The 11,392-nt window shown below is 57.3% G+C and overlaps 4 protein-coding genes across 4 annotated transcripts; 2 read left to right on the top strand and 2 right to left on the bottom strand.

Annotated features, from left to right (window-relative positions):
- Positions 1-11: 11 nt before the first annotated feature.
- F5Z01DRAFT_627373 (uncharacterized protein) lies at positions 12-1,796 on the bottom strand (the record flags this gene model as incomplete). Its single annotated transcript, XM_046261537.1, has 1 exon — positions 12-1,796. One exon carries the CDS (start codon positions 1,794-1,796, stop codon positions 12-14), a length of 1,785 nt encoding a protein of 594 aa, XP_046115481.1.
- Positions 1,797-3,092: 1,296 nt separating this feature from the next.
- On the top strand, positions 3,093-4,737 carry F5Z01DRAFT_269420 (uncharacterized protein). Its single transcript, XM_046258672.1, has one exon. It carries the CDS (start codon positions 3,562-3,564, stop codon positions 4,516-4,518), a length of 957 nt encoding a protein of 318 aa, XP_046115480.1. The 5' UTR covers positions 3,093-3,561; the 3' UTR covers positions 4,519-4,737.
- Positions 4,737-6,338, bottom strand: F5Z01DRAFT_269442 (family 10 glycosyl hydrolase). Its single transcript, XM_046258673.1, has 2 exons — positions 5,315-6,338; positions 4,737-5,258 (listed from the first exon to the last, which is right to left on the bottom strand). Exons 1-2 carry the CDS (start codon positions 6,179-6,181, stop codon positions 5,025-5,027), a joined length of 1,101 nt encoding a protein of 366 aa, XP_046115479.1. The 5' UTR covers positions 6,182-6,338; the 3' UTR covers positions 4,737-5,024.
- Positions 6,339-7,076: 738 nt separating this feature from the next.
- On the top strand, positions 7,077-11,213 carry F5Z01DRAFT_269400 (uncharacterized protein). The gene has a single exon (XM_046258670.1). It carries the CDS (start codon positions 7,288-7,290, stop codon positions 10,990-10,992), a length of 3,705 nt encoding a protein of 1,234 aa, XP_046115478.1. The 5' UTR covers positions 7,077-7,287; the 3' UTR covers positions 10,993-11,213.
- Positions 11,214-11,392: the final 179 nt, after the last annotated feature.

Raw genomic sequence — 11,392 nt, 5'->3', positions numbered from 1 at the left:
TGCTGCCGGCACTACGGCGAATCTCCTGATCCAGTGTTTCGCAGCCAGAGCGGCCTCTCACCGCTATGGATCCCCGTGCACGCAACCTCCGCGCACATGGACAAGCTCCCAAAGCAGAACTCTCTGCCCGTGAGACCTGGCCCGTAGTGAATGTACTTGCCAGAGTTGGTCAGAATGGTCTTGACTGGCTGGGGGATGACGGGCTCCTCGACAAAGCACCAGCACGTGTCCACGAGGAACTGGACACCAAACCTCTCGAGCTCGGACACGTAGCCAGCCTGCTCTGCGAGTCCCCAATGAGAACGCCCACAGGTGATGATGACGGCGACATCTTTGTGCTTTTCGCGGTTGCGCACGAGCTGAGCGAACTTCCCAATCTCCTTGACTGAAAAATGCGGATTCCCAAGTGAGATCAGTTCAACCTTTCGCTGTGACAACCCATGGGAGAAGTGATCCCAGGTGCTGCGAATCATGTCCAATGTCAGCGGTGTTTCCGTGCAGCGTGATGACTGCTTGTTGGGACAGACAGCTTCGAGGGTCGGCGCCTCTGGTGTGATACCGACAATGTGGAACAGAGGCGCACTCGCAGAAGTACCAAACGCAGCCCCAAAGGTCTTCAGGTCATCGAGCGACGGCGCGAGACCCTCCAGACCAGCGATGACGGGAATTCGGTTCTTGGCAACAGCCCCAGCTGCGAATCCAATGACTGGCCAAAATGAATCGTCCACGTCTGTGATCAACGGAAGTGTGATGATGACCTCTGCGAGCCTGTTTTCATCTCGATAGACACCGGCATTCGGCGCTCTGCCAGTCAGGGCAATCGCCGTGTCCAGACCATCCGGTATCTTCAGCGTCCTCGCGCCAATGACGCTGTTGGCAAACAGCACCGCGTTCGATTCACCCCAGGCGATACGGTCCCCGAACCTGGGCGCCGTGTCCTGTAGAAGGTAAGGCGCGCACGTAAACGTCTTCAGGGCGCCCATGTCGACGAGTGCGTTGGCAATCCGCTCCGCGTTCTCACCAAACTCAACGTCGACGCCGAGGGCCCGCCAACGCTTCATGTCGACGCTGATGGAGTTGATGGTGGATGGGACGCGGAACCTGCCGCCCAGGTTGCGCAGTCTCTCGGCAAACGCCACAGTGCCTTGGCCGACGAAGAAACAGCCATCAATGTGGCATTGGGTCACGTCGATGAGTTCAGAAGCCCCCATCATCTCAGCCATCCGGATGATCAGGCGCAGCGCATGTCTAGTGGCCTCGCCATGGATACCACGCAATGCGTCCTTGTCCCATTGCGACAAGTCAAGTGCCGTCTCGAGGTCGTTTCTGGCACAAGTCGTGTTCTTTTGGGATTCCAGTGGGGAATTGGAGACTCGTCCATCGTCAACCCAGATCGTGTGGTCGTCTAGCGTGAGGAGACGTTGGAAGTCAAGCGATCCGAGTTCGACGATCGGTATTGACTTGTCAAAAAACTCCTCCGTCATCAACACCCCTAGCGTGATGATGCTGTCTGGTCTCTCGAGCACGAGGGCCTTGGGTCCCACGTTGTTGAGCATAAGCTCCATCATGACCAGACTGCCACTGCACGAACCCCTTCCGCCAGGGATAGCCAGAATAGTGTCCTTGATGATCTGACCGCTCAGGGGGTGGGACCGGTCAATCACCTCGCCTGTGTGCTGGTTGATGCCGCCCCAGAAGCTGAGCTCGACATCAGCTATGCTGAGGGAACCACATGCGGCTCCGGGCGTCCGGGCATTCCCTTGAAAGACGACACTGTCTTGTGCGGTCGGTGGCATCCTGGGTGCCTTTGTTGGTGGTTGTAGGGGTTGTGTGTCTCCAAGGGATGGAAGCAGCGACATCGGCTTCGGCTCATGCTCCGCGTCCTTCACGCGTGGCCAAGCAGCGACCCCTCATGGCTCACGGCGCGGGTGGTTGGAGGCTTGGCGAACGGTTGCCCTCATTCTCAGTGTTCTATGGGCTTTGTCCATTGAACGAAGCTAAGGTCGTGCCAGCATTGCGGAGTATCCTTGGGCGAACGGTGAGATGAGCGTGTAGCGAGGCTGGGCTGGCCTGTGGCTAGAAGGTGGTGGCTGGTGAGCGGTGAGCCACTGCGTTACCTTCCCTTAGCCACATGGTATATCAGGCAGTCGTGAACCTTCAACTTCCTCCGCGCGACCCATCCAGCACCAGCTCTCCCAACGCGAGATTGCAGTGCGGTGCCACCGTGCAGTTCGAGTTCTTTTTTGTTGTTACTTCAGCCCGGATCGCTGTCCGAAAGATCTCACATGCGCCGGGTGGAGTCGTCAACAAACGACTGAACATCTGCAAGGATGCGGCTCCCAGTATCTCACTCTCACCGCGCGTAACTCGATTCAGATTCCAGCATACTTGTACGAATAGAGGCCTCGCTCGGATTTCCTACAACTCTCGACGAAATGATGGCGCAGTGATGAAACAGCTACGGGACGATCAGTCATGTACAAGCCACCCAAAGCTGTTGAACGCGACGATATGCAACAAAGCCTTGGGGGCATCAACATGATGAATCGACTTCAGCTTTCCGACGCCTCCCCTCCTGCGCTGCCAATGCCAGCTGCTGCTTGTCAGCCCTAAACATGAGCAGCAAGGATCATCAATGCCCCCATGCCAAGCCAATTTCCCCAAATGTGCGCTGGCCGCTGTCAGCAAGAAGCTGAGCATTGCCCCAAAAGGGTAATTGACCTCCATCTCGAAAGTTGACGCTCGATCAGGTATCTAGCAGGTGATGGCATCATCATCCATCCACATGCCAACACCAAGTACAAGACCCGATTACGGCAAACTTGTCTCTCGAGTTCGTTGCGTGTCGCCAGCCCTGATCAGTCCCTCAATTCGCGGCCAAGCCCATTGGGAGCCGTTCTATTTCTATTCTCAGCACACTCATTGTTGTCAAGTCGACGGGGGTGCGTGCCCCTCCCTCCCTTGGGGCTTGCGCTTTGCATTGCATTAGCCCCAACGGCGCTGTCAGCAACTGATCAAATAAGCTTGTGCTTTTTTCGTCGACCTCCTTTTCCGTTGATCCTGCTCACATACGAGGCAGAGGTACGGAGTATCGCAGCAGCCATTATGGCAATGGCCGTGGCGCAGCTGCAAGGGTTACTGTCCAGTGTGCGCCCCATAGGAGTCTAACTTAGGACTCTGCGGTGTGGTGAATCCACGCAGTCACCAACGTCGGCGATCTCGAGTTAAGAAAAACACATGGCCGGCCCTGGAACCGGGGTAAACCGCAGCCTGCAGGTCGCCGTCGGTGGTCCGTGGGCCGATGCCAAGTTCAGCATCCCAGCTTCAAAGGCTGACTGTAAAAGGAGGATCCTTGCGGGCCTGTGCATGTATCATCAGGGTCTGTGCTACTACCTACCTCTCCTCCCTCGCTCGCTCGCTGCTCGGACAGACAGCTTTCTGATTCTGCTCTAAACAATCGCGAAGCTGCAGTACGGAGTCCAGCGCAAGAGAGCTCAGTACCTACCTACTCTTCACCGAACAGACAGTCCCGACTCGGAACAGAGTCATATTTTGGCAAGCATGCCTCTGGCCGACCCCAAGGTCCAGAACAACCTGGGCACCAGCTGTTCCGGAAACGCCTCGTTTTACGTCTGCGATGAGAGAGACACCAAGTTCCTGGGCTGCTGCAGCATCAACCCGTGCAAGACGGACGATGGCCTCTGCCCGGACGACGACTTTGAGTCCGCCTCGTACCGGGACTCTTCACACGCTCTCATCATGGCGCAAGACTGCCAGAGCGATGCGCCCGAGGTGCAGTGGTGGACGTGCCTGGCCAACGACCCGCCCTTCATGGGCTGCTGCTCCCTGAACCCCTGTGCCAAGGGCGAGTGTCCGTCCAAGAACCTCTTCCCGGCCAAGCTGAGCAGCGAAAAGGAGAACGCAAAAGCGTTCCTGCCCGAGGACTACTACGACGAAAAGGGGCTCTCCAAGGGGGCCATTGGGGGCATCGCGGCCGGTGCCGTCGTCGGTGGCCTTGTCGTCATCGGCGCGCTGATCTGGTTCTTCCTCCGCCGCAAGAAGGCCAGGAAGGCGGCCACTGCCGCCGCCTCCAGTCAGAGCTACGAACCGTATGCCAAACACGGGGGATCGACCATGGCCGGCTCCGAGGCGGCCATGAGCCCTCATATGCAGAAGCACGATCCCTTCCCGCCATACTCGCCCTACCAATCGACTTACACGGGCACGCCCAACCCGCAGCATCAGAGCATGGGGTCACCGCCTCCGCAGTGGCACCAGCAGCACGGGAGCCCGGAGATGAACAATGGCGCATGGGGCGGCGTGAGCACCGCGTCGCCGGATCCTTCGCAGGGGCAGTTCAGGGAGAGCATGCACTCGTCGTACGCCGGGTATGGGGGACAGCAGCAGCACCAGTCGTTTGCGTCCGAGCTGCCGGCCACGGCCGAGTACACAACGACGGGCCACACGCATGCGGCCGAAATGGATGGCGGGTCGACGGTGGTGCCGCAGAAGAGGTGATTGGTATGTTCATATTCATGGATTGGTCGGTTGGCTGGGCGTTTATGGGGGGAGCATTTTCATCAGTACCCTCTGTGCGTCAGGGTTTCTACGCATATATGGGGGGTTCTGAATTATTTGTCTATAAAGATTTCTATGATATACTCTAGTCTAGCGAAAAAGTAATGGATGATTCTCACGGTGCTTGACCCGACTGTCGCTTGGTGTGCGTTGTAGGTACGCGATGGACATCCAAGGTTGCCCACCAAGTTCATCCGATTTCAGATTATCATGTAACTAATTGCAGGGACATGCAATGCAGGTCAGATGTATCCAGGGCTGGGGCCAGCTTCTGTGTAAGCTGCAGACAGAAGACAGGGTTGGTCGCTATTCGTGGAACATGTTGATCACCGCTGATACGAATAGACGTATTTCCAATCATAAGAGCTGCATGTTCATTCTTTGATTATTGACACCGTATACATTGTCTATTCGTCGCTGCATGTCACATCTATTTACATCATGGTCTATGCGTTGAACAGCTGCGCCATGCCGCGCTTGGCCTTGCTCGCGCACAGGCCCGTGGCGTTCTTGAGCGCGGCAATGACACCATTGTACGCCGGGTGCACGGTAAAGTCCTCGAACCAGAGCAGCGCGGCACCCTCACCTTCAAAGGTGTAGGGGACCCAGCTGAAGGGGTCGTAAAAGTCCCAGACGGTGACACCAACGCAGGCATCGACCTGGGCACAGGCGGCGACAGCCTACATATCTGGTCAGCATCTTCTGATAAAGCAAGGGGGGCAATGCAATGACTTACGTTCTTGTAGTCCTCCTTCTGCAGCGCGAGGGTCTCCTCGGTCGGGGGCAGGGTTTCCAGCCTCACGTCCAGCTCCGTGAGGGCAACCTCTACACCGAGCGCGGCGTACGACTCGATGACCTCGATCTGCTCGTCGAGGCTGGGGGCCCCACCCGCGGTAAAGTGCGCCTGCATGCCGACACCGTCGATACGGATGCCGTCCTCCTGGAGCATCTCCACGATACGCAGCGCGCCATTGACCTTGGCACCGGGCCGCTCAAGGTTGTAGTCGTTGTAGTACAGCTTGGCCTCGGGATCCGCCTCGGAGGCGACGCGGAAGGCGAGTTTGATGTAGTCCTCGCCGAGGACCTCGTAGAAGACACTCTCGCGCCAGGTGCCGTCCTCGTTGAGCGCCTCGTTGACCACGTCCCAGGCGTAGCACTGGCCCTTGTAGTGCTCGGCGACGGTCTGGACGTGCAGCGTGATGGCCTCTGTGAGCGTCTCGGGCGTCCACTCGGTGGCCTCGACCCAGGGGGCAAGCTGCGAGTGCCAGACGAGGGCGTGGCAGCGGAGGATCTTGCCCTGCTCGGCGGCGAGGTCGGCGGTGATGTCGCCCTCGGTGAAGTTGAAGACGCCCTGCTCCGGCTCGACAAAGAGCCACTTTTGCCCGTTGGTGGGCGTCGTGGAGCCGAACATGTCATTGTCGGCCAGGATGGCGTCGTACTGGGGGTAGGCCGCCTCCAGACCGGCGCGCTCACGCTGGCCGGGTGTGTCCGTGGCCGCGCCAAAGTACTTGAGGCCGGCAGCCTGGGCCCATTTGTTGATCTGGGCCGAGGCCAGCGGCGTGGCGGCCAGCAGGGGCAGAGCGGTGGTCAGGTGGCTTCGCATGTTGGCTGTGGTTGGTTTCGGTGTCCCTGGCCTCACTCTCTGTGTGTCTGCTGTCGAGGGGAGGACGAACGGTCCCTCATATATGCTGTCTGCTTTGTAGCCATAGTGAATACCCGGTGTATTCTCCCGCTAGGCTAGGCACAATCCATAGTGTCCGACTGCCCGTCCGCCTGGGCCGTTGCCATTGACCAATTGGCTAAAAGATGTCTTGTGCCTAATTGCTTTGGCATCGTGGCCCCGTGGGAGGGGAAGCTTATTTGCGGTTGACCAACTGGTAAACACGCAGCAATGCCGACATTGAGAAACCGTCGTCTTTTACCGGCTTGGCGGGCCCCCGGATGGCAGTGCGCAAGGTCGGACCCCGCAAGCCCAATCGCTTTGATTGACGAGGCTGGGGTCTCCGAGGCTTGTTTCCCCTGAATCTGCATCTTGCAAAGGCGCGTGATAGGCTGGTTCCTTGGATGTTGGGGTCATAGATGGACGGGCAGTCTGGTCCTCGAAAACGTGGATTAGCCGCTGAGGCGTCTATGGTACGTACTCTGGATGGTGAAAGCAGCCGAGGCCAAGCGATTCCAAGGTCAAGGATATGTTCATTTTCTTGCGCCGCCACCTTTGGTCTTCTCGCAAACACTTGCGTTGCGGTGGTGTCTATCCATGATGGGAGTACGTACGTACAGTTGTGACTTGCTGCATGAAGCCATGACGCGTCAGTGCCGCCAGCACGCGTCCGTTCAGGGTGCCTGATTTGTTGCGTTTGTTTCCTGAACGGAGCTCTGACCAATGAACACTCGATTTATTCACGACTCGTTGTCCGTAGACTCGACCAAGAGATGAAAGATGAGGGCTGGACTGGGGAAGGAGCAAGTGCCGGAAGGTGGAGATGGGGAGACAGTGCGAATTGATGAGATAGGCTGAGACACTAGGACAGCTCTTGCACTGTACGTCGCTGTGCCTCACTCATCAGTCTTCACCACAGATTGGAGATCCTGCATCAGGATTCAGGCCCCAGAATGATGTCCGCGTAAACAACGTCCAACTCATCGATATTCGTTCGCAATGCAGCTTATGAAACAGTCCCGGATCGTCGTTAGAACCTACACGATCAAATGACAGCAGAAAGCTCTTACTCAGCGTTCGCGCTCTGCGACGACCTGTACGATCTCGAGACATTGTGGAGGAGCACGGTCGCGCTGCGCGAGACATCCAACTCCACTGTTGACATCCTCCCTCAAGCAATAAAGGGGATAGCAAACATCCTTGAAGTCATCGTGTCCACCCTGGAACTCCCCCCGCTCGAAGACTACGAGGATGACGAAGATGACGAAGATGACGAAGACGACGAAGATGACCTGCTGGCAGGGCGGCCGCGCTTCGTCCAGGGTCTCTTCGACCTCGAAACGCACATCTCGACCAGCGCCAAACGGGGCGATCTCAACGATGAGCTGTCCATGAGCCTTGTGCCCAATGTCTACTGGTACCATCTGAAGCTCGTATCTGCCTCACACTCACAGGACTCTGATGAGCTCGCCTACAAGCTCTCCCTTTTCCCCCAGGCGCCATCTCCCGACTTTCTCGCCACGGCACCTCCCCCATTGGAGATCCTCCGATGGCACCAGACGTTTCCTGGGCCGTCTTACAGTGACGGTGAATGGGATTTCCAGTCCTACTGGGCCAACCTGCTCAACGCCTCGTTCAACGATCACGTACCGCGACTGTACGCAGAGGAGTGTCTCTGGGCCGACCTGCGCAATGCAATGGTCCCTGCATACGAAGGTGCAGTGACGGACTGCTTCGTGTATGGAGAGCCTCGCGCTGACACCTTTGCGCTCTTTCATACCCAAGGCCAGCCCTACAGCTACAAGTTGTACCAATGGCTTCTGCAATGGGGCCGCTTGGCCATTTCGTCAGAGTCCGCCCGCTACCACAGCGGCGTGTTCCATATGGCCGACTCGCTCCGCACAGGCAAGGTCACCGCATTGCATGTTGCTGCCGTCCTGGGCTTTCCAGTGGTGTGCCGCCGGCTTCTTGAAGCAGGGTACAGTCCGAACCAACGGAGCCCGTGGGGTCCCCCGCTACACTGCGTCCTGGCGGGCTTCTCGAGCTGGGAAGCTCTCTACGAGTTTTCTGAGTCGGGAAAGGAGCTCTTCCCAAGGACACCGGCGGCGCAGCGCACCGAGGCTGTCAAAGCGCTGCTCGACGCAGGTGCCGTAGGTGCCTCTGCTGCTGCGCCTGGACGAAAGAGCCACTCCTTGGCCGCGTATGCGATCGCCTTCAGTCTCGAAGTAGAGGGAGACGAGCAAGTCCTGCGCAAGGTCATCGACGGTGGCGCATGCTTGGATGAGTATGTGGCAGGGTCCCTTATGAAGTACTGCACTACAAAACCGATGCCGTTCTCCAAAACGCTCATTGCTCGGGTACTGACCTACCTGCATGGCGTGCTCATCGTCCGAGAGGGTACCGTGCTCCTGGGGACCCCTGCGCTCGTTTTGGGCGCGATCGAGACTGTAATGGCCGTGCAAGCCGTCAGCTTTGACATTGGGGAGTATCCAGACCCCTTGCGTAGCCTTTCGGCGCCTCAACAGGGGGCGAAGCGCCCCGTCGAATTTTTCGAGCAAGTTGTGAGAAAGGCGATTTTGGACGCCTCGATCTTTCATCTACGACGACTCATGATCGACCCCCAATTCGACGTCCTTCTACACAACCCCACAGGCGAGCCCTTCCTGCACACGGCAGTGAGTTGCAATGAAAAGGATATCGTGGAATTGTTGCTGGCCGCGGGTGCTGATGTGGAGTGCCGTGACGAGGAGTCCCGTACGCCCATCATGGTCGTGGAGAGCTCGGAGATGCTTAGCTTGCTCGTCAAGGATCACGGCGCACTGACGGCGGCTACGGAAGATAATGGGGGGCGAACTATCTGGCACATGGTGGCAGCGACGGGCGCCATCTCGCTCCTCAAATGGTTACTCAACAACGACCCCCACAAGATCGAGAACATGCGCACGGTCTCCAAGAAGGGACGCACGCCTCTCGCTGAGGCCTTGTTCATGTCTGAGGACCAGAAAAATCATGACCTGGCGGGCATGACCCCACGGGCGGCATGTCTGCTCCTGGATGACCCTAGCATGGAAGCTGAGATGATCTCCGGCACGACACGGCCCTTGACCCATCTGGCTGCCGCATGGGGCGACATTGACGTGATCAATGGCCTGGGCGAATTGGGAGCCGATTTCTCTGCTGTGGACCTACAAGGTCGCTCGGCAATGCAGTATCTCAAACTGTCCGCGCACGCCGACGTGGTCGAGCGCCTTCGAGAACTCGGGGCTGAGTCACGGATGGACATGGCCGCCAAGGCACAGCTGCCTATCGATGTTTTCCGCCAAGCTTGCCCCTATCGAGAGGTCTGCGGCGAGGAACATTCGCTTGAACTGATTGCCGAATCAAAAAATTTGGCCATGCCGCACATTGGGTACAATGCGCTGCTCACCCCGGACGTGGTGGCCTTCGTCGACTCTGATGGGCAAACCCTGCTCGAGCGCTACGTGCGGAATATCTGGGCGGCGGAACCTGAGGAAGCTCGAAACATTCTCACGTCCAATGAAGAATCGCGTGATCTCGCCCGCTTTTTGGCGATACGCTTCCTCGGCGGCCTGAGTTGCTTGGCCGGGAATGGGTGCGTCACGGAACATGAAGCCCATCGCCAGCAGTCTGCGCTTTACGGATTCATGGTGGCGAGTTGCGACTCGTCCCCATTAATGGACAAGCTATTAGCGCCACCGATTTTGGAGAGCGTGTACACGTACGGTAACCGGGACTACTTTGTTGAGTTTTGCCGCCGGAATCCCGATGATATCGTGACACAGATCATGGAGTACCTGTACAGTAATCAGGAGTGGAGGCAAATGGGGATTCTGTTCGAGTCCGGCTATGTGCCTCCGGAACGGTGCGAGTACCGCTTCGCCAAAATGGGGGTGCCCGGCTTGCTCAAAATGGATCCTCACGTCAACGGCACTGGATTCAGAGGTGTCCTAACCGTCATTGATGCAGACGCCTTGAATGCAAGCCATCGCAGGATTGTGGATATGTTCTCGGCCGCGCCGTTGATGAAAGACACAGTCGATAAGTTTTGGGCACTTCAAGATCGTGGCCTTGTTCTCCCCCGCAAGGGTGAGCACAGCCTAGACAGCCTTGTCCGCCGGCTGTTCTCCAGCTCCGATGGACGTTTGGACGGTCACCTGGTTCTAACCCTCCTCGACATGGGAGCAGAACCACGTGTCGACGAGCAAGATATCACAGCTGCACGACAGTCCGTGATGTGCGACCAACTAATCGTCCTACAGAAGCTGGTCACCTTGTATGGTCGCGACTTCCCCTGGCATCAGCCTACGGGAACATATTTATACAAGGGCAGCAATATTCTCTATGATGCGGTCACCAAAGCCGCTGGGGAATTCGTTGAATTTTTACTCGCGAATACGTCGGCAAAGCGATTGATCAATACAGAAATACACGGCGCCACCCCGCTGCATGCGGCAGCGGCCAAAGGAGACCAAGGGATCGACGCTCTTCTCTGTCTGCGCCGTCATGGGGCTGATGACATGGCTGTGGATGAGGATGGACGGACCTGGATGGAGATTTTGGCTGATTGCACGGGCTTGAACCGTATTGCTAAATCGGAGGTGCTTGCCAAAAGGCTCTGCGAAGAATACTTTGGTGAAGCGGAGCTGCCTCTCGTTGAAATGGAGAGGCTGCTCGAACGGGCACGGTCCCGGCGAGAGGCTGCTGGGCATGAGGGCGGCAGCAGGGCCGAATAAGGGTCCGATCTTGTATGTGACAGCGCCGCGACAGAGGCAGATCCAAGGTATCTTGGCATATTGTTGTGGAGGTCCTATCTATCTAGAGGATTTTGGCCAAAATACCCAGTCATAATGTTTCAAACAGGGAGAAAACAGCGTCTGCGCAACCAGCATCTCTGCAGCGTCTAGCTTGCACAGGTTTGAGTACCACAGTAGTGTGTGTTGATCTGACAAGCTCGTGTTTCCAACGGAGGATGTGGACGTTTGTTGCTTGCTATATGGCTCTCTTTGTCGCCATTCAAAAACGACATGCAAGCGAGCAAATGCCAACAAGCACCTCGCTTGACGACAAGTATGGCCCTCCCATATCAAATAGTGCTCAGCTCGCCTCTTGGATGATTCACAATGACCCCTGAGC

Source organism: Emericellopsis atlantica (genome assembly GCF_019669845.1).
Source record: "Emericellopsis atlantica unplaced genomic scaffold F5Z01scaffold_26, whole genome shotgun sequence".
Classification (NCBI taxonomy): domain Eukaryota; kingdom Fungi; phylum Ascomycota; class Sordariomycetes; order Hypocreales; family Bionectriaceae; genus Emericellopsis; species Emericellopsis atlantica.
Note: the sequence above shows the minus strand (reverse complement) of the source record. Positions and strands in the feature narration are given on the sequence as shown.